The sequence below is a fragment of the Mustela putorius genome, unplaced genomic scaffold (assembly GCF_011764305.1).
Source record: "Mustela putorius furo isolate JIRA1106 unplaced genomic scaffold, ASM1176430v1.1 tig00000407_pilon_pilon_pilon, whole genome shotgun sequence".
NCBI classification, from domain to species: Eukaryota; Metazoa; Chordata; class Mammalia; order Carnivora; family Mustelidae; genus Mustela; species Mustela putorius.
Window position 1 is genome coordinate 22,700,570 of NW_025421373.1, and position 22,202 is coordinate 22,722,771.

General features: G+C 45.0%; 1 protein-coding gene across 1 annotated transcript in view; it reads right to left on the reverse strand.

Annotated features, from left to right (window-relative positions):
* The window catches only part of PDE6A (phosphodiesterase 6A), a 57,099-nt gene that overhangs the window by 19,434 nt on the left and 15,463 nt on the right, over positions 1–22,202 (reverse strand). Inside the window, exons 6-14 of the mRNA XM_004737847.3 lie at positions 16,561–16,625; positions 12,466–12,532; positions 9,465–9,512; positions 6,206–6,355; positions 5,278–5,421; positions 3,368–3,433; positions 3,016–3,162; positions 2,005–2,112; positions 559–668 (exon numbers count right to left, since the gene is read on the reverse strand). Coding sequence (XP_004737904.1) covers positions 559–668; positions 2,005–2,112; positions 3,016–3,162; positions 3,368–3,433; positions 5,278–5,421; positions 6,206–6,355; positions 9,465–9,512; positions 12,466–12,532; positions 16,561–16,625 — 905 coding nt within the window. The remainder of the gene's footprint in view (positions 1–558; positions 669–2,004; positions 2,113–3,015; positions 3,163–3,367; positions 3,434–5,277; positions 5,422–6,205; positions 6,356–9,464; positions 9,513–12,465; positions 12,533–16,560; positions 16,626–22,202) is intronic.

Below are 22,202 nucleotides of genomic sequence, written 5' to 3' on the forward strand. Positions count from 1 at the left end.
ATAAACTTAATGGCTGAAAACAGTAAAGATTTATTATCTTATAGCTCTAGAGTTCAGAGTCTAAAGCAGGTCCGCAGAGCTGCTTTCCTTCTGGAGGTTCTAGGGGACAATCCATTCCCTCGACTCCTAGCTTCTAGAGGCCACCTATCTTCCTTGGCTTGTGGCCGGCCCATCCTTCATCTTCAAACCCAACAGTGTGGTATCCTCTCTCCTCTCTGACATCTCACTTCCCTGTTAGAAGGACCCTTCTAACTCTGTGGGGCCCACTTGGATAACCCAGAATAATCCCTATATTTCAAGATCTCTAATCACATCTGCAAAGTCCATTTTGATTATCAGGCAACACATTCCCAGGCTCCAGGCGTGGTGACATGGCTTGGGGGTCATTATTCTGTCTGTCACTGGCGTTTACTCAGACCCACAGGGCAGGAGGAAGTAGGAAGCTATGGACAGTGGGACTTTCCCTTGGCTGGTGAATCTGCCCGAGAGCCTTTCAGATCTGGGTAATGAATCCTGGGAGCGGGAGGCAGAGAGGAGGAACAGGAAAGGCCGACTCACTTCATCTGGTAGAGGTTGTTAGTGCCTCTGTGGTCAATGTCATGACAGAAGGCAGCAGTGACCATGGCCAAGGCCTCTAGGTCCGTGAAGTAGCGCTTCAGCTTTCCGGTCTGGAAGAGCAATCAGAGGTGCCACTCACTCCTTTCTTGCAGGGGTTAGAAGCAGAGCAGGTGTGAGGGGGAGGGCCTGGAAACCCAGTTCTGACCTTGGCTCTATCCCGGGCATAATAGTGTGACCAGATGTTGACCTGGGACTGGGGCACTTTCAAGAATCTGCGACTTTCTGTACTAGAACTGGAACAGTCCCAGGCATACAGGGATGGTTGGTCACCCTAGTCCTGAGCGATCTTAACTGGTCCAGTCTCCCTCAGTATCCCAATCTGCACACTGGAGGTAGAGGGCACTGGACTAGGTGATGGTTAAAAAGTTGTAGCAGTCAGGATCTGGAGGTTTTAGTTAGGATCTGGAGGGTTTTTGAACATGCCCAGACTGGCAAAGCAAACCCTACACTGGTTTGAGCACAGCCCAGAAGAATCTTCCCCTGAGCTTCCTTCAAATACTTAGGGTAGTCAAGTTCATGGAGATAGAAAGGGGAAAGTGGTCACCAGGGCTGGAGAGAGGGGAATGGGGAATTGTTTAATGGAGACAGAGTTTCTATTTGGAAAGATAAAAAAGTTCTAGGGGCAGATAGTAGTGAGGGTCGCACAACACGGTGAATGTCTTAAAACCCCTGACACTTGGGGCGCCTGGGTGGCTCAGTGGGTTAAAGCTTTTGCCTTCGGCTCAGGTCATGATCCCAGGGTCCTGGGATTGAGCCCCACTTCGGGCTTTCTGCTCAGGAGGGGGCCTGCTTCCTCCTCTATCTCTGCCTGCTTCTCTGCCTACTTGTGATCTCCATCAGTCAAATAAATAAATAAGATCTTAAAAAAAAAACAAAACCCGACACCTAAAAACCATTAAAATGGCAGGTCTTCTGTGTTGTATATTTAACCACAATGAAAAATTAAACATACGGAGAATGTGATTGATACAGCTTCTCAAATGAAGAAAGCATGTTTTATGGTATTATTATTCATTTGGTTGTAAACAAAACACATTGTGTCTGTGTAAAAATATGTTTCGAAGCTTATAGAAGAGGGTTTGGAAGGAGTCATGCAGTGGTTATTTCTAAGTAACCGCACTGGGCTTGGGGGGAGCCTGCAGCTTTCCTTCACTTTTTATTTTACACAATTCTCTCCTCGGACTTCACAAATGCTAAACGTGCATTCCTCTTGTGTCTTTTTTTTTTTTTTTTTTAAGCACTGAAGACAGCAAAGCAGCTGCTTCGGGGTGGAGGTGGAGAGGTCTTCTGGCATGGCCTGAGAACCCCCGCAGTCCCTCCCCTTCCACGCGGCCGCGGCCCCAGCTGCGCCCACCCCCTACTGTCCACCCCCTACTCCCGCCATACCACCAGCAGGGAGAACATGGTCTGCCCCACGTTGAAGCCGTGCCGCCAGTTGTGGTAGGTGATTTTGCGGTAGCCCTTGCTCAGCGAGTACATGAACCGCACCAGGGCCTGCAAACACGGGCACGGGGGTCGGGGGGGGTGAGGCCTGGGGCCCTGCGTCCTAAGGGAGGCCCTCCCCATCCCCTCCACAGGCCCCAGCCAGCCAGCAATGCGGGGAGAGTACTTTGCAAATGGCTGAATACTAGCAAAATGGACGTTGTTAGGAAACCAGGTGCACGGGCGCCCCCCACTTACTCCACTAAATGGGGCTTCATCAGTGTTTCCCAAACTCTGCCCCAGAGTGCTCCCAGGGAGGAAAAAAAAGGGGTCTTTAACTTGGTGGTTCTCCAACGTGAGTGCCCATCAGAATCACTCAGAGGGCTCGTTCAAACGCACACTTCCTGATTGATTAGAGCTGGGAGAATTGCACGTGTGTGTATGTCTCAGTGTGTGTGTGCACAAGAGAGAATTAGTGCTTCTGATACATTGACACATGGTGCTGATGTGGTCTGAGGCAGCACTTTGAGAATGGCTATTTTAATCAAACAAGTCTGGGAAATTCTGAGCTTAGCCCCCACCCCCACCCCAGCACCTCCTTGCCCGTCCATCTCCAGGCCCCTAGATTCAAAGCACACTATAAGGAATCCTGCAGGGGGAAAGACCTGTTTAAAATGAGGTCACCCACATCTCTCACTCTCACGTTCGTTTCACTATTGGTTCCCATTGATGCCTTCGGAACTCAGCGCCTCACAAGCCACCTTGAGAAGCAAGTGAGCCGGGAACAGCACAGTTCAGAGGAACTGTGTATCTCTTTTCTGATAAATGAGTCACCTGCACAGTGTGACTAATGCTTTATATCCCCGGAGCTGAGGGTGCACTGTTTACAGATGGAGCTGGGGGAAAAGAAAAAAAAAAAAAAAGGAAGCAAGCAAAAAGAAAAAAGAAAATGGAAGGGGTTTCTTTTGCCCTTACCTCCTGAGGAATGTGAAATTTATCCACCACTTTGAGCTCATAGTACATCTGTATCCCACATTTCACCAGCTCCAGTTCCGTGAGGGGCAAGTCGCTGAAGTGGAATTTATTGATTTCGTATTTCTCTGCATCTGGCAGCTCTCCTTGCTGTGTAAGGAGGGGAGTCCTGGGGTTGGAGCACATGAAGCGTGCATGGGTCTCCCCCCAGCAGCCCCCAGCCCTGTCCCCATCCCAGGATCAGAGCAGGGTGACAAGGGGCAAGCTTGGCAGAGGCAGCTCCCCCCACCCCCCACCCCCCACCCTGCCCAGCGCATGCTCAAGGTGCGCCTTGCGTGTGTTCTGCCCCGCTCACCAGGATCTCAGCGAGTTCCTCTTCCTCGCATTCCCACGGCTCCTTCCCATACACCTCTCTGGTTTTCTGCCAGCGCCCAAAATAGCAGAGAGAAACAAAATCAGTTAGTATATCTGAGATCTAAATATGCCTCAACTTTTCCATTTCCATTCTCCGCTTTCCTCCAAAGTGCTTGCAGCGGGAGCCACCAACTCAGAGAGGCTGCCCTTCACCATCCAGTGATAGGCCAGTTCAAACTCCTGGGCATCGGGCAGTGGGGACCTGCCTGCAAGTTTGAGCTCTGCCACTTACTAGCAGAGCTACTTAATACCTTCAGTCCTCCATTTCCTCACCTGTAAAATGGAAATAATGAAAGTACTTAAGACTAGACTTATGCCAAGTCATTTTGAAAAAAACTTGTATACAGCTAGATGGACTAATGCATGCTAAGTCCCCAGGGCAGTGCTTGGCACATAGTAAACACTAGAGTTGAATAACGTTGTTGCTGACATTCTTATTGTTATTATTATGGACTGGGGAGTCAGAGGTCTTGCTCATGGTCCTGGCTCTTCCTCTCACTTACTATGTGATTGGGGCAAGTTTCTTCCTTCTCTAGGCCTATGGCGCTGGGCACATGCCAGAGGAGGGGGACCTGGACTCAGTTACTTGCTTCTGATTTCTTGACCCAGAGCATAGCCTTCTCACTTCCCACTGGTTCACTGAGGCTCTGCTTCCAGGGGCCCCATATATCCATCATTTGGCCAAAATCACGGACTGAGACAAGCAAACCGTGAGTTAATTTATCCAAACTAGATGATTTCTCCTCTGACTTTATTAGTGATTGGGATGAAACGATCGAATTTGTTGTGATATCTTCCCAGCTTAAGAAGTCACTTCTGAAAATATTGGCCTGTATTGTTTCAACTTGTGAGGTCTATAAGAAAGGTCTTGGGAGCTCAGCTGGGTATCTTATCCAATGCCATTTTGGCTAACTCAATTGACTTCTAACATCACGATCTCTTTGAGAACCAAATCCAAGGAATAATGAGTCACTAATTGCCACATATCCTTCAAAGTATCTCATCCAGGTAGGTAGGACTCTTCTCTATAGCATCGCTGATAAATGATCATCCAGCCTCTACTTGGATACCTCTCTTGACAGGGTGCTCACTACCTCAGGAGGCAGCTCTTTCATAAGAGTAGTAGAGAATATCCTCATTCTCCTGATAAAGGTTAAGTGAGACCTATTTAATAAGCCAGGTGATTGGGGGGCCAGTTACGTCCCCCTGTTGGACCTCAGTTTCTTCGTATCTATAACAGGGATAGAAGCCCTTACCCTTCCCACCTTAGTGCGTTTGTTGTTGTAAGCATCAAAAAATACCCTAAGTTTGAAATTGCCTTATAAACTGTAAAGTGATGAAACTATGTGAGGACTCACTACTAACCTCTAACTCCTTCTGTCCTACTTCTTTGCTCACAAAACTCCTCGGTGATCCAACTCCTTTCTAAGTGAGCTGACCCCATGGAGGGAGTCTCTGAGAAGCTGGCAGTGTTCATGGGCTGTCAGAGAGAGTGTTCTCTCAGTGTCAAGGCTGTGGTTGGGTGACTCCCTCTCTACTACCAAGTCAACCCTCGGCACAGTGAAATACAGAGTTTCCAGAGCTATTAAGCCAACATCTGGCCCCACAACTGAGGTGGCATGTGCAAGGGACAGCTGTCGCCGAGTCACATGGATCAGCCATATGGGATTCATATGACTCATTGGTACTGGTGGATCCATCCATCCATCCGCTGACTGCGAGGGGCCCGGAGCATCCCCGTGCAAGGCCAGCCCACCCACCTCTGCCTTCATGGAGCTTGACTATTGCCCTGGTCACATTCCTTGGGGCGCCGCTTCTGCTAGAGCAGAAATGTAAAAGAACTTCACCCACCAGGATTTTCTGGATTTCTTCATTGTCACACTTCACGTGATATTTGACCATGTCCTGGAAAATATCCTTCCTGTTTTCCAGTTTGTTCATTGACTCATAGGTGTCAGGGTTTAAGACAGACCAGCCCAGAAATTGAGCCAAAGACTGAAGGGAAAGAAAACAAGAATCAGAGGCAGAACATCCTGGTTTGATCCTGCCTCTGCGACTTAGGGCAAGACTCTAGGGTTCTGTTTCCTCAGCTGTAAGGTGGGTTCGCTCAGGGGGTTGGTTGCTGCTCTCCTTGGAAGAGGTGTTTGAGGATGAAGATTGAACACTGGGTGGGAATCCACTTTAAAATAAAGCACAACATGCAAAGCAACATTCTTATGGGTGATAACATCACCCCAGTGTGTGTACCCACGTGGGCACAGGAGGCCTACGGGAACTCTGCACATTCTGCTCATTTTTCACATGATCCTAAAAATGCTAAAAGGTAAAGCTAATTGATCAAAATTTGTTTTAAAGGGAATGTGAGGGACGCCTGGGTGGCTCAGTTGGTTAGGCGGCTGCCTTCGGCTCAGGTCATGATCCCAGCGTCCTGGGATCGAGTCCCACATCGGGCTCCTTGCTCGGCAGGGAGCCTGCTTCCCCCTCTGCCTCTGCCTGCCTCTCTGTCTGCCTGTGCTTGCTCGCTTTCTCTCCCTCTATCACTGGCAAATAAATAAATAATCTTAAAAAAAAAAAAAAGCTTTATAAAGGGAATGTGAATTTCTCTGACAGTACATGGCAGTGCAAAAGTGCGAGCCAAGAGAGCAGACATTGAGGCTGAGTCGGGGGCGTGCTGACAAGGTGAGCTCCCCACCCCACCCCAGGTGAACCCCCCTCACCCCTCTTGCTGCAACAAGCCCTCCCTGCAACCCAGCCATGAAGACATCCTCCTGAGCCACACCTCCATGAGAGTCTCGTCCATCTCATCAAAGGGCTTCCCATCTTTGCGATTGTAAAACGTGGCCACCCCCACGATTTCTTCCTTCTTGTTCACAATTGGCATAGACAGGACATTCTTAATCATCCATCCGGACTCATCCAGAGGCTCTTTCTATAAGAGAAGCCAGAGAAGGTTACAAATTGGTTATTGTTCAGAGGCCCTTTCATTTGGAAGTTGGGATAGAACTGGCCCTAGAAATAGCAGTCAGAAAAGGACTCGGGAACAACAACCGTCGGCTTGTTACCCACACCACAGGCAGCAACAGATGGGGTGCAGAGGGGTCCTGATGAGTTTATATACCCGATAGTTCACGGGCCTCTGTGCGTCAAAACTTTCAGACTTTCTGCCCTGCCCGCTATTTAGGTCTATTTAGAAAGCACCTGTGCTTTCCAGATAATATTTACAATATGAAAACTGCAAAACAGCTAGGGAGTCTGTGGGTAGGTGGTAAGCAAGCCTATCAAACCAGATTGTAGCCATGTCAACAAAACCTTTGGCTTGAGGACCAGCTCTGTGCCTTGTTTTTCACCTGCCTGAGCTGGCACGAGCTTAAGGTAACCTGGAAAGTTTCACTGTGCTCTGATGGGTCACTGTCTCCCATTTACTGTGTCTCTCACAAGCCACCAGGTGCCGGGATATGCTTAATAGAGCCACCATTAAACATCTTGTTTGTTTGTCTCTTGCCTTTTTAAAAAGATTTTATTTATTTATTTGGCAGAGAAAGAGAGAACACAAGCAAGGGGAGTGGCAGTCAGAGGGAGAGGGAGAAGCAGGGTCCCCACCGAGCAGGGAGCCTGATCCCAGAACGCTGGGATCATGATCTGAGCTGAAGGCAGATGTGTAACCAACTGAGCCAGCCAGGCGCCCTATCTCTTGACTCTTGGTGTGACTTCCTGTGATACTTTTGACCTGTCAGTGGGCCTCAGCTGTCTCAGCCCAGATGGGGGTGGTAGCAAGAAGCTGTGCCTCATGGAGTGAATGAGACAAGGGCAGTGAAATCTCTTGGTCAGTTGTAAGGTGGCCCTTTGTGAGCCATTTGCCATCTGTCTGAGCTCTCATTTTATCATTTATAACATGGGAATGACTAGACTAGGTAATTTCTAGACTCTCTTCTCATGAAGTGGTAAATATTAAACATTTTACAATGTACAAGGAACCGAACTAGAAACTGAAAAAACCGAGGCAAAGGAGGTACAAAGGTTATCCTCAGGTTGTTCATAATCTGGCAGGTAAGCAAGTAACTGGAGTTTCTTATGGTTCTGGGGAGTTAGAGGAGGGAAGGAAATCAAGGAAGGCTTCCTGTACTTGGAGTCTTCCAACTTGAAAGTTTAAGATTCTTTTTTTTCTTTTTTAAGATTTTATTTATTTATTTGACAGAGATCATAAGTAGGCCAAGAGGCAGGCAGAGAGAGAGGAAGGGAAGCAGGCTCCCCAGTGAGGAAGAAGCCCAATGTGGGGCTCGATCCCAGGACCCTGAGAGCATAACTTGAGCCGAAGGCAGAGGCTTTAACCCACTGAGCCACCCAGGAGCCCCAGTTCTAAGAGTCTTAATGTGGTAAGATGATAATGATGATGATGACAATGATGTTGATGATGATGATGATAATAATGGTGATCATTTCATGAACACTGGAAGCCAGTATCTGATGGGAAAGTGACTCCAGGAGGATGTAGATTACAGCCCAAGAACAAGGGGATATTGGTCAGGAAACATGAGTTCCAGGTCTGCCTTTTCCCAAGTCTCCACCTAACTTTCAGGGAGCCCCTTCCTTCTAAAGGCCATGATAAGGAAACAGGTTTTATTGAAAACCAAACGAGAAAGAATTCAAGGTTTTTAAGCAGAGAAGTTACTGTACATAGCCTGAGTTTCAAAAAATTACTCAGGCCATTTTGTAGAGGATGAGTTAGAGGAAGAAGCCTAGAATCTAAAAACAAGGTCAGATTTGATGCTTTAATGTGAACTAATTGGGTAGAGATCAAGTTCAGTGCGGTTTTTATCAGGTTAGCAACTCTCAGCAACAATTTGGGCTCCTCACGGGGAAACGAGCAAAATCCCAACACAAGCCATACAACTCTAACTTTGGAAGGATATTCTCGCTACATTCTTTCATGAGGTTCTTCAAGGACTAAAAAAAAATAATTCACTAATTTTTTAAGATTCATTTTTATTTTCTTCTTAATTATTTCCTGATTGTTAATGCCTTGTTTAGCTTCCATCTGGTGTGCTACACTCAACAAATATTGATTGGGCACCTACAGCTAGAAATGTTAAGAAAGATAAGGTCCAACCGTTGACCTATATTTTCCTTTACCGAGGAATTAATCTGGAAGCAAAGAAGGGTAATAAGAGATAAAGTAAGGGGACTATAGTACGGGGAACTAATTCCCCAGCAGGGTCCTCTAGGCCATGTGTCATCTGTCCTCTCCAGGCATCGTCTGACTTTGGTCTACTTCTCTAGAATCTGCTTCTGCCACTCTCCACACTGTCTCTTACTCATTCATTGGTCTACTCTGGGTCCTTCCAACAAGCTCTCTCCTTCCTATAGTCTTCTCCCCTTTTTTCCTGCCTAAATATAATTTCTCAGGGACACATTCTTTGATTCCTTCTAGATTAACTCAGGTCCCTGGAAAGATTCCTTCCTCTATCCCTCTGTCCTTCTCTGACCAGCACTCCATGGCCTTTCTCCCCATACAGTCATGAGCCCCCTGAGATAGAGACCACGTCTGTCTGGTCCACCATTGCAGCCAGTGTAGACTGTGTCAGTTGCTGGCACAGAGGATACCCTCCATAAACATTTATAAAAAAGATGGACAAAAATCATATGGAGTGGTAAAAAATATACCATGAAAATCCCAAGGAGAGAGAAATGATATTAGCCAGAGGAAACAGACTAAGACTTCATAAATGTTTCATAAAATTTGAGCTTGTACTAAAGAGCAGGGAGTATTTGGGCAGGACCAGATGGTTCAGGGGTAGGGCAACAGCATAAGCAAAAGTCCAGAGGCCAGAAAGCAAAACATGTGAACATTAAAACCAAATGGGACCTTGGAATTTACCAAAGTAACTCCCTCCCCACTTCCATGGGCATATGACTTTTTCCATCCATGTTTTCACTTTGTTGAGACTGCTTCCCAACAAACAGATGGACTTTAATGTGTTTGAACCCTCTCTGGGGGGAAAAAATATCAGGTGACTGAAACCAAACAAGTAATGACTTACCTGGAATGCAAAGAAGTCCTCTGCAGGGGCATTCATGATGTTGCAAATCTGAAAGCCGTGAAGAGGAATACTGAAGCCGTGATTAGACTTGACAGCATACCCAGTGAGCCCTGCGTGCTATCTTCAGAAACACTACGTCCTTGCCCAAGGCGTTCACATTCTTTTTCTCAGGTAGACATGCTCAAGATGGTTTTCAATGATTAACTGAGTCTACTGGACAGAAAAGCTACCTTATAAACATTATTTCTTGCCATTTACTTCACTCCTTAGTCATTTCTAAGCTTTGAAAAAATCAAGGCTACAATTTGTCATTTTTAATTGCTATATTGTATCTCATTTTGTTGTGTCTTTTGTTGACTATTTGGGTTGTATCCAATTTTCATCATTATTAGTATAAATAATGCCACTACTCTAAGCATCTTTAAATCAATTACATTTAGGTTTGGTATTGCTTGTTTTTTAAGGAAGGAGTTTTTTCTTGGGGTATAAACTCCAAAATAGAATGAGAAATAAAAGGTATTATAGCTCTGATTTTATATTGCAAGATTCCTCTCCTAAAAACGGAACCAGTATGCCCTATCATACATATAGGACTTAACTGATCACTCCAGGGCCCTGCACAACTGTGTACAATTGCATAGTGTGTGTACTGCACAAAAAGCATCTCACTGAAGGGCTGATGGGGAGCTGAAATACAGCCTGTTCTTGACTTGCAGAACCAGGATCCCAGTCTTTCTCTTTTGGTCCATGAGAGGGGTACTTTTTTCTAGTTCTCAAAAAGGCACCCTATGGGTTTGCAGTAACCCTGACTGTCCCATTGGCCCTGACCATCCTGTAGTCTCAGGCGGTGAGCTGTCTTTGCTCCTGTTCCAGAACTGCTCACCTACTGCACCATCCCTCTGGCCTCTCTTTGGACCAGTTCCATCAGTTGCCATTGTTCCCTTCTGATATCTGCAACATCTCTCAGGGCTCTTTGACCTTAGCCATGAGCTTGCTTGAGTCTCTCCCATCCTGGAAAATCAAGTCATCTCTGGACCCAAACATGGTCCCACTAGCAACCATCCAGGCTTTCTCCTCTGCTTCTCTTTTGTGATTTTCTACCTCCTCATTACCCAGCCACACCTCGGCAGACCACATGCTGGTCTCCACCTCACCTCACCACCAAATCTGTTCTCCGTTTGGGATCTAATTGATCTAATTGCCAATGATCTGATTGCCAAACTCAATAGGGTTTTCAGTTCTTATCTAGATACCTCTGAGCCCTCCTTCTATTCTTCTCTCACATACTCCTCTTTCTTTACCCAATCTTTAAACGTTGGCATCTAACAATATCCCACCCCAGGTATCTCTCACTCTCCCTGGTGACTTGATTCGCACAGAGTTTCAAGCACCCTCTAGTCCCGATGTCTTCCAAATCCCCATCTCCGTCCCTCCTCTCTCTTCACACCTCCAGAGTAATCTCTTAATCTGCCTACTGGAACTTTGCTGTCAAAAAATGTCTTAGGGTCACCTTGTCTGAAACTGACCTCCTCATCTTGCAGCCAAAGCCGGTGTCAGCTCTATTCATCCAAGCCAGAAGCCCAAAATGGGCTCTGATTCTTCTTTCTCCCCACTCTCTGCTCACAATCGCAAAGTTCTGTCTCTTTTACCCTCCTGGGGTTAGATCTGATCCCTGATCTCCCTCTCTTCATCTCATCTCTGTCGGACTTGTGTGAGTATCACGTGAGCAAGTATATTTACCGTGTGGCTCGTAGGCACTCAATGGCTGTTTGCCATAATGATAGTACTCTCCACTGCCTGTCCCTTTGTTGAGATGCTTGTAAGGATGTACTTTTTGCTCTGCCCCTTAATCCCTTCAGATCTCTCAGAGTTTTTTTTTTTTTTTTTTTTTTTTAAAGAAAACTGACTCTGCCAATCTCCTGTTTTAAAACTCTTTGCCTACAGATTAAAGTCCCACCCCTGGGGCCTGGGATCCAAGGCCATTGTTATCTGGTGCTCCCCTTCCCCTCAAGCCTCATCTCTTGACCTCTTCCTGTCTCAAACCTAATATTCCAGCAACACTGGACTGCATGCACCATGCCGTTCAAACCTCCAGGCCTACGTTTGCTCAAGTTGTTGCCTCCACCAGGAATCCCCTTTCCTGCTCCCACCAGCCTAATACCTATTTATTTAATACTCAACTAAGACCAACACTCTCGGAAGAAAAGCCTGACTTAGATGCCTCCTACTCTGTGTTCCAAGAATATGCCATGTATATCTCTCTTGTGCCCTTACCACATTGGAGTATAAGACTCTGTTTAAAATATCTCCCCATTTGATTACGAGCTTCAGAATAGAAAGTGTATCTGCATCTGTCTTTCTATTCGCAGAGCCAGTTATAGTACCTGGTACCTACAAAATCTTCACTATATAAACTTCTTTCTATGTGAGCAGCATTGAGTAGTGTGTGCCTGGAGAAGGATAAAGGGGTGACCAGGCCCAAATGTGGGGTTGATGTGCAGCTAACAGACAAGACCCTTCTCTCTAGGGCAGGGGATGCTTACTCCATTTTTGACCTTGAGTGGGTGGGGCATGGTGGGAGAGGGAGATTTGAGCTCTGCTGTACATGGTACAGCTGGGAACATGGCAGGGATGAGGGGTAGGGAGTGGCAACTAAGTCTTTGGAATGAGAGGCTGGGACTTGGTCTATGGTGAGCCTCAAAGACCAGTCTGCCATGCTTTTGCCCCTGACATATGAACAAGTATCTTATCAGTAAGACAAGTTGTCAGTAAGACTAAGCAACTTCCCATCTAAGGATTATTTCTCTGTGTATTTCATATTTCCTCAAATGTCAATTCTCTGTCCATGTCCTTGGACCAAGTGTCAAGTGAGTTGAGAAATGAGAGAATCAGGCTTTTAGAGACCCACACTTCCTATAGTGTTTCCCGCTCTCTCTATCTGAAATCCTTTCACTCTTCCATCTGGTCCAAGACTCTCCCCCTTCCAAGTTGCATTACTTACCAGGCCATTCTGGGCAACATAAGTGGGCAGACCACTTACTAAAGCCCAATGATCAGGAGGTGGATTCCTGTAAAGGCCAAAGACAACTGGTAACTTTTCATATAAGGACAGCTAGACTAAAACCTTGAATCTAGGTCTTTGCCCCCCTGTACTCTCTCTTGGCTCTCAACTCCTACTTCTAAACACTATGCCTGAAGGAGCTCCAAATTTTCTGTAAGCATCTTAATGTTTCAAATTTAGAAAAGGAAAAAAAAGCATGGTGAATACATTTTATGATGGCACACTGAGTTTGATTTTCCAAGCGAAGGGACAACATTCATTCAGCCATTGTCATTGATTGCTGAGCAAAAGCAGACACAATCCTTTCCCTCCATTAATACTTACACGAGAGAGGTAGCTTAATTCCACAGAGAGAGAGAGAGAGAGAGAGAGAGGAAAGACATCTACGGTGAACTCCAACAATGTACTGAGCACTAAGCTGGGGCTTTACATATTTATTCACCCCTCACTATAATAGTACAATTTTTGATATTATTATCTTTTATTTATTTTAAGATTATACTTGGTTTTTGTGAGAAAAGATAGAAATGTGGAAAAATGCATTAAGATCTTCATGAACCATTCATTTGTCTTTTTCTATGTTATTAATTTCTTGGCTTATGTTTATTCTTTTCTTTGGGCTTTTTTTTTTTTTTTTTTCCAGTTTGTGGTTAATTTCTTGAGATGTTGTGATGGTAGACCGCTCCTATCTGCCCCTCCAGATCCATTCTCGAACCCTCTCCTCCTTGTCTGTAATGGACTACATCAATGGGGCCTTTGGCCTTCTAGCTTTCCTAGTTTTCTATGAAGATCATTCTAATTAGTATTTTGTTATTGGTTTCTAGGATACTTACATTGTGATCAGGGGACATTCCAAGTATTATTTCAGTCTTTTGAAATATATGAAGTTTACTCTGTGGCCCATTATATCACCAATTATTATAAGTGTTGTATGTATGCTTAAAAAGACTGAGTGTCCTCTGGTTTGGGGGATGGGGTGCCATAGTCTCTCTATAGGTATTAGATTAAATTTAATTGTGTTATTCAAATATTCCATATTCTGTTTTAGTCTGCTCCTCCTACCAACTAGCAAACATGGATCTGCCTATATCTTATATTGCCATCAGCTTTTGCCTTTTTTTTTTTTTGAGGCCATGTTATGAAGTGTATACAAATTTAGAATTGTAATATCTTCCTGTAAAGCCAGGTGAATTAACCCCTTTATTATTAAGAAGTGACTGTATCTCCACCTGTGTTCTTTGTCATATTGTCTAATTTTATCTGATATTAATATAGTTATATTAGTTTTTTTCTATTATCATTTGCATGGTATACATATTTTTCATTCTTTTACTGTCAATCTCTCTGTATTTTTATCTTTTAGATGGGTCTCTTATGAAGAGGAGGTACAGTATTTCTTCATACCTAGAAAGTCAACTGTTCCTTGACAGATCATTTCCTACATGTAACTATAAAGATAAAATGCTGCCACTTCATCTGTAACACAATGTTTTTTGAAGTTGTAATTATTACTCTATTAATAGCAAGAGCTCTTTTAGAATATAGAAATAGATTTTTATATTCCACAATTTTCCTATCTTTTTGTGCCATTCAAAGCAGCTTTTTATTTCAATGCCGCATTATGGTATATGATCTTTACTTTAAAGAAAAAGATTATTTATCTGAGAAAGAGAGAGAGAGTGCAGAGAGGAGGGGCAGGGAGAACACAGTAAAGGAAGAGGGAAAGTCTTAAGCAGACTCTGAGCTGATCAAGGAGCCCCATGTGGGGCTCATGATGCTGAGATCACAACCTGAGCTGGAGGCTTAACTGACTGCTCCACCCAGATACCCCTCTTTAAGTTACTTTATATGGCAATTAAATTCAATGTGGGTACAACCAAGAGTGGACATTACTCAGCTGAAGTCCTAACAATATGAATGGTCATAACCAAGGTCATGCGTAGACAGGCCATAATACCTACATCGTGACTGCCATCTGTCTGACAGCGATCATACAGAGTCATTGATTCTATTCCAGAAGTGTCAAAACGTAGAAAACTATGCATCTTAGAATCAATGAAATGTGATAGATTTCTTTCTTTTCCAGGCTGACAATCTCTGCCATTTAACTGGCACATTTAGTGGATTTACATTTGAAGTAATTATCAATATATTCTGGTTTAGATATTACCTTAATGTCCACTTTTTATTTTTTCCTCCTGCTCTATGTTCTTTCTAAAGCTTACTTTGTCTTCTTTTGGTCTGACTAAGCATTTATTTACCATTCAGGTTTCCCCCCTCCTCGTTCAGATGGCATGTACTTTGACAGTCATTTACCAGTTTCGAATATTCTGGCTCTCACTCCTGGACAATGAGAGGGTTGGATTCTCTGCCCCCTTGAGGTTAGTTGCGGCCATATACTGACTCTGGCCTATGAAATGTGAGAAGTGAAGAGCGCCACCTCCGGAGGGATGTTTAAGAGCCAGTGCGTGCTTTGTCGTGTTCCACTTGTCCTGTTCTCGCCTCCCTCTGGCAAGATTCGAAATGGTGGCTGCTCTGTCAGCTGTGGTCCCTGCCTGGCTACAGCCCATACAGGATCTTCTGGCCACACCCACCAACCAGCAATTTACATGGAATGGGATGATAAATAAATTTTTACTGTTTATACCACGTAGGTCTTAAGGTTTTGTACCATAATACAGCCTCGCCTATTTTAGCTGATGGAAAAATCGCTATCAGGAACAGGGTATTGCCATAACAAAGAACCTAAAATAGGTGACGTCTCTTTGGGTCTGTGTGGAAGGTAGCAAAGTGAGTATTATCAGAAGCTAGAAGGATGTGATGCTTGATGAACAGTGGTAAAACACTGCAGAAAACTGTGACCTGTAGTAACTCATAACACAGATAAGGAGTTTAATAAACTTATATCTCTAGAAAAGAAGTTAGAATGGCTAAAGATTATGCATTTGACAAGGTTTTAAAAAAAAAACATGGGTGCCTCAGTGACTCAATTGGTTAAGTGTCTGACTTGATCTCAGCTCAGGTCTTGATCTCAGGGTCATGAGTTTAAGTCCTGAGTTGAGCTCCATGCCGGGTATGCAGCCTAACAAAAAAGGAAGGAAGGAAGGAAGGAAGGAAGGAAGGAAGGAAGGAAGGAAGGAAGGAAGGAAGGAAGGAAAGAAATGAGGGATAAGCTTAGAAAAGAATCAGTTTTCATGCAAAAAGGAATGAACAGAGAGAACCCAGAAGCTCAGGACCTTGAAGCAACTTCTCATCCCCAACTAGTTACAGATAAACCTGTGAACTGGATTGTCTGTGTAATGGATTATTATCATTCAGTCTGGTGATGACCAAGATCAACTCCCGTTATGGCATCTCATACCCACTGTTTAAAGATTCAGGTGACTCATGGTAAATCCCAGAATCTGATTTTGGACTGGAGGTGTCTGGAATTCAGTTAAGAAACCCAGTTTCCAAACGAAACTGTGAGTGTGCCTCTTAGCACAGAGAGGATTCAAATAGATAACAAGACAACTAGGTTTCTGACAGTCATCTACTGATCCAAAAAAGTACAAAAATGTACAAGCTTCTACTAAAGTAGGTTCTTGACTGTTGGACTCTTAAAATGGCCTTTGAGTCCTTAACACGTACAGGGAGGTGGAAGCCTCGCGCTCTAGGGGTTCTTTCCTTTCAATATCCTCCGTGGTCCGGTAAGAAGAGAATGAGCTTTCCTTGTGCCAGCTTCTTGCCTTTGCCTCACCCCCAGATATGCCTTCACAGGAAACCACTGGAAAGCCCTGATCAGAACCCACAGTCTCATTCTGTAGATGGGGAACTGAGGCCCGGGACTGGGACTCGCAGCCACTGACTCAACATCTAGCCTCTCTTCCCAGCCCCTGTGGTCTTTCCACTCTTCCATGTTGCCTCCTTACTGCTCCCCATGTCTCTGACCAAGTGTGTGGCCTTCTTGGGTTTGCTTAGTGTTGATCTTGGAATGAGTATAAGTGGACATTGGTAACATGCTTACCAGTCAATATGTTTTGAGGAGAAACTTACGGGATTACTTTGATGTCTTCTTTGCCATGTAGGATGTAGTCAATGACCTTGTAAAAGTTGATTTCCTAGGCAAAAGAGATAAAGAAACCTGTAACTTGAGAGCCAGAGACACAACTTCAGCCTGAGGGTATCCATGACACAAGGCTTATTCTCTACTGAGTACCCTGTGGTTTTCCAGAAACACCAGACTGGCCCTCTAAGGGCATAATCTGGCTGCTTCTGGAGCTCACTGTCCTCAGCTGACTCATGATTCAGCATGCTTAACCTTCAAACCAGCTGATGGTGGCCAGGCAGGGGGTGGGATCTTGGAAAGAAGGATAGGAAGTGTTTCAAGGGGAGCTGGGGGTTGAGTACAAGGAGAAAGAGAGAAAGACTGCTTTCTGGAGTTCAGGGAGAGAGGGAGGTGGAAAGGAGACTCCTGTCTCATTTAGAGTTGTGGTCAACTCAGCCCTTCCTGCAGGGCTCAGCTCCATGGTCCCAGCCCCCCCTTTTCTCCTTGACTCCCATCACTCAGTTGCGCTCTTTGCTTTATCAGCCCCTCCAGACCTATCTTCCAAATCTTACTTCATTCCTCCAACTCACTTTCCACCTCTTCCATCCTTCCTACCTCCTTGCACAATGAAAAGTCCCGTCTCTAGAGCAGATCTGTTCAGTTACCTGACTTCCGAACATGTAGTGATTGGCAGTGGAATATTGGATATCCCCCTAGCTCTCCAGGGGAAAATGTGATCACCTTACTAGATCCTCTGAACACCCAGCTGTGATGGGCAGGTTAGAAACCATTTTACAGATGGGAAAAAATGAAACCTAGAGAGAAGAAGGAAGGGACTCATTTATAGTAGACAGTGAGCCAGGATCAGAAGCAAAGTCCTTGACCCCTACTTTCAGGGATCTTTCTGTGATGCCACTTAAGGTTAATCTTATGTTAACCTAAGACAGTGTTTTATTCTCTGCATCACTCTTACCCAGAACAGAGCTCTCTGAGGCATGGACCCTGGACTGGGACTATCAGCAAACAATTTGGTATCATTCCATGATGAGATAAAAACAGGAATGGAAAATCAGTGTTTAGAAAATTGTATATAGCAGTTTGAGCTACATTGGGTCTGCTGAGACTAATGAAAAAAGGGAAGGGGATTTACATTTTGTATGTCTTTGAAACTCTTAATTTTTCTAGTTGCATAGTGTTATTGCATTTTGAAAAGGCTCGGCCCAAAGTGGATTGGAAATTCAAACCAACCAACCAACAAAACTGTTCCTTGAGTGCAGTATTTTGGGAAATACTGCTCTAGAGATGCAAATCTTGGACTCCTGACTCACAACCTCCACAGAGAGAAACTCCTGATCCAGGCAAAGGTGTCTGAACATCCATTTGGTTGCAGGTGATCATGCTTTCTTCAGGTTCCCAAAGAAGAGGCTCTGCTCCTTCTCACTAGCAGCCACTGTGACTCATGGTCTAGTCTTGTTTTTACTGTGTGCACTCTTAGGGGCTCAGTTTCCCCAGCTGGAAAAACCAGTGGTGTGTTTTTTTTTTTTTTTTGAGATGCCCAAATGGGGGCAGGGCTGGGCACATGGAGATCCTGCGACTCCCCTTCTTTTCTCTCACTTCCTTTCCTGTCCTTCTGCCTTCCTCGGTAGTCCCTGGCCCAGGCAAGCACAGTGGACATGGAGGGGTCTAAAGACAACCAGAAAATTTTTAAAACTAAATTAGATAACCCCCAAAGTTCTTCCCAGCTACAATTCTAAGATTGTGGTTGGATGGTTAGCCATATCCCTCATAGATGAAAACAGGTATCTTCTTTGACCCAGCAATTCCATGCGTGGTCATGAATCCTAGAGACACATTTCTAAATGTGGAGAAAAGCATCCTTTGCCCCAGCCGGGGGATCTCTGAAGTCTGAAGACAACATAATGTTGTCATCAGGAGAATGGCTGCCCAGTGCCTGCATCCAGGGGACACTCTGCATGTCTCCGGAACAATGTAGCTGTATCTGTGCTCATAGCGGAAGATGCCAAAGAGGAGTCAAACTGGGAAAGTAAGGCACAAAACAGAAACATCCCCTTTTATTGAGGGTGATGCTGGTGGTAGAATTCTAGGAATATGTGGGCATCTGTAGATGTTTCTGGAAGGATCTAGACTGCTCACACCTGCTGCCTCAGGGAAGGCTGGCTTTCTGTGGTGTATCCTTTTGTACAGTGTGAGCTTTTCAAGTGCACATGTATCACTTTTTCAATAAATGTAAACAAATTGCTCTACAGACATTGTTTAAAGTGAAGCTGTATCCTGTAGGCAATTCCTGAATGCAAAGGTGGGGGCATCATCTGCTGAGACCTGGGTAGATCTAAGTGTTCCCCTGTGGGGGAAAGGAGGCCGACTTCTATGACCTTCTCGACCTTCTTCAGGTCTTTCTTTTAGGCCATCTGTCCTTGGGTCTAGGCTGCTCTCTGAGACAAGCTGCTGGCTCCCTGGGCCCCCCAGGCTTCTGTCTCCAGGGTCTGTACAAGACTTCTTTAGAAAGGTTAGAAATGGAATTTTTTTTTCTGAAGCCCACAGGAAAGTCAATTTGCTTTCACAGAAAGCAACAAAAAGATCACTGTACTTGAGGTAAATAGGGCTTTTTCCACACACGGCAGCTCAGCCCAGTTGCCTTCAAGGCCATATTCATGTTAAGAATTAACCAGGCTTTGGAAAGTCAAAACTGAGCCATAAATGAGCACCTTTGTTACCTTCCACCTGAGCAGCTAAGGCAACAACACAAGGAGCTTTGAAAGAGCCAAAAACACAGCCACGGTCCTGAGTGGAAATACGCCAGTTTTGAAACGAGCTCTGTTTTTTGTTTTTTTTTTTTCCATGAAGCCCAATTAGCCTGTGTCAGTTTTTAATCATGGAGGCACACACAAGTATAACGTTTTCTTAACATAAGGGGATGAAAGGAGGGGTAGCTGCTGTTGGCGATCTTTAGACTCACGATTTGCAGAGGTTAATTTGCTCAAAGTCCAGACCAAAGCTTATTTCTCACATGAATGTGGCAGGTAAAGTGTGAGGCTGTTAGAAGGCCTGAGGGAATGCTAAAAAACCAGATTGTAATGACTGACCAGAAAGAAAAGCATCCTGCATTTAAATCTGTGCGAATGAATTGACCCCTCATAACCTCAATCTCCTCAACCGTGAAATGGAAATCATGAGGATACTTCCTTTATGAACCCGTTGAGAAGAGTAAATAACACAGTCCAGCTAAAGAGCTGCCTGATAATGAGATTGAATCCCGGTAGCCATGATGACGGTTTGCCTGTGCCGTGTCAGCCTGTGCTTGGCAGTAGCTACCATGGCCCGGCCAGGCCATCTTGATTATCCAGGCGTTACAGATGAGGAAGGTGAGGTTTAGAGACATTGCCCAAGGCCACACAACTGGCTGATGGAGCGGGGATCTGAACTGAGTCTTGTTCCTTCCAAGCCCAGTCTTTCTGGAAGATCCACTTTGGGCCAATCCTGCCCTGCTGCGTCTGGGCCCCAGTTATGTGTGTCTCCTCCCCAGCTGTGTCCTAGACCTAGAACTGGCCTTGGAGATAAGTTCAGTGACAGAGAGATGAGGAAATCCAGGACCCGAGGGATTATTGGACTGAGTTCACCCCACAGGTTAGCAACCAACGCAAGCCAAAGTCCTTTGCTCTCTGTCCTTTTCCATCACAGCTTAATGCTTTTTACTCTTGCTACCTGAGATGTAGAAAGGTTTCTGGGAAGGAAAGTCTTCACCATAAGTGTCCTAGTCATAAGTGTCCTAGACATCATAAGTGTCCTCATCATCAGTCATCAAACTGATCAAGTGATGGACAGCATTTCCTGGACTGGTGCTTAGTAAGAACATGTTCCATTCAGCTCCATCTTGAAGTTTGGGGTGCTCGAGGTTGAAGAGCCAGGTAATTCAGAGCCTAGCATTTCTCTGGCCATCCTGGAGTTGGAGATGATCTCTGAATCAGGGCTCCACTCAGAGAGCTGACTCTTAAAAGCAGCCTAAGAAGTTGAAGTTGACTGACGCTGGTGGTGTCTGGAAGCCATGGTGACCTCTATCCCAGGTCTTCCACTTCCGCTTTCCAGAAGATACACACCCAGCTCTTACATGAACTGGAGAGAAAACTTCATGGTGGCACAGCACCTGGGTCAGCACAAAAAGTTATGCTTAAAAAGAAAAGTTGTAGGACACCTGGGTGGCTCAGTGGGTTAAGCCTCTGCCTTTAGCTTGGGTCATGATCTCAGTGTCCTGGGATTGAGCCTCACATCGGGCTCCTCGCTCAGCAGGGCGCCTGCTTTCCCCCTCTCTTTGCCTGCCTCTCTGCCTACTTGAGATCCCTCTTTCTGTCAAATAAATAAATATTTTTAAAAAAAGAAAAGAAAAGAAACGTTGTCCCCAAGTTGCTTTCTAAGAGCGATGCAATCCGATGTGACGCAGTGCTTGAAGACTCAGTCTTCCCAAATGAAATCATGGAATTGTGGGGCTGGAACAGTGGTGTGAAGTGGAACAACAGCAGATTAAAAATTTACTTTGGAGAAAGGCCAGCAGATGACATAAATTTTCAGAGTGAAATCTTTTCCTGGTGTGTTCATGAAGCTTATAGCCAAGGTTGTTAATTTTGAATTCTCAGAGTTTGAATTAAGACTAACTGAAGTCTGTCATACACACATATTCACCTGTGTGCTCTCACTCTCACACACACACAAGCACATTTTAATTTGGAGTAGGGTTAGGGTTGGCTGGGTGGAATGAGGCGTCCTGACAGAAACTGATACACAATTTCAGACAGGCTAAAAGATCTTGTGGGACATGACTCTGCTGCTGGACTTGACTTTGAGCATGACTCTGCTGCTTTCTTGTCCTATGTGGCCTCAGCTAAGGTCATCCATTCAGTCTACAGGTTCCCTAGGCTGTTTGTGTGACAGATCTGTTTACCCTGCCTCATCTTTTCCTCCCCACAGATACCATTTCAGCTTCTCTAAGGTGTTGATGTCTCATCTTTTAAAAGATGAGCAGTGGGGAGCACCTGGGTGGCACCTGGGTGGCTCAGTCGGTTAAGTGTCTGCCTTGGGTTCAGGTCACAATCTCAGGATCCTGGGATGGAGCCAGCTGAGTGGGCAAGGAGTCTGCTTCTCACTCTGCCCCTCCCCCCACTCTTGCTTTTTCTTTCTCTCTCTTTCTCAAATAAATGAATAAAATCTTTACTAAATAAAAAATCAATTAAATAAATCAATGTTATGAAAGCAGAGTTCACAAATTCTAGTGCCTGGAGAGATCTGATAGAACCATAAATGAGAGCAGGGGCTGGGGGGCAGGGGAACACAAGGGGAATGGCGGGGACTTTGGCAAACTAGTGAGCTCAGACCAGGTTCTAAGGAGGTTGACGCCATTCTGCTCCCATCAAATTTATCCTGTGGGAGTGCCTGGCTGGCTCAGATGGCAGACCATGTAACTCTTGATCTTGGAGTTGTAAGTTTAAGCCTTGTGTTGGGTGTACAGATTACTTAAAAATAAAATCTTTTTTTTTTTTTTTTAAGATTTTATTTACTTATTTGACAGGGAGAGAGAGAGATAACAAGTAGGCAGAGAGGCAGGCAGAGAGAGAAGAGGAAGCAGGCTCCCCAGTGAGCA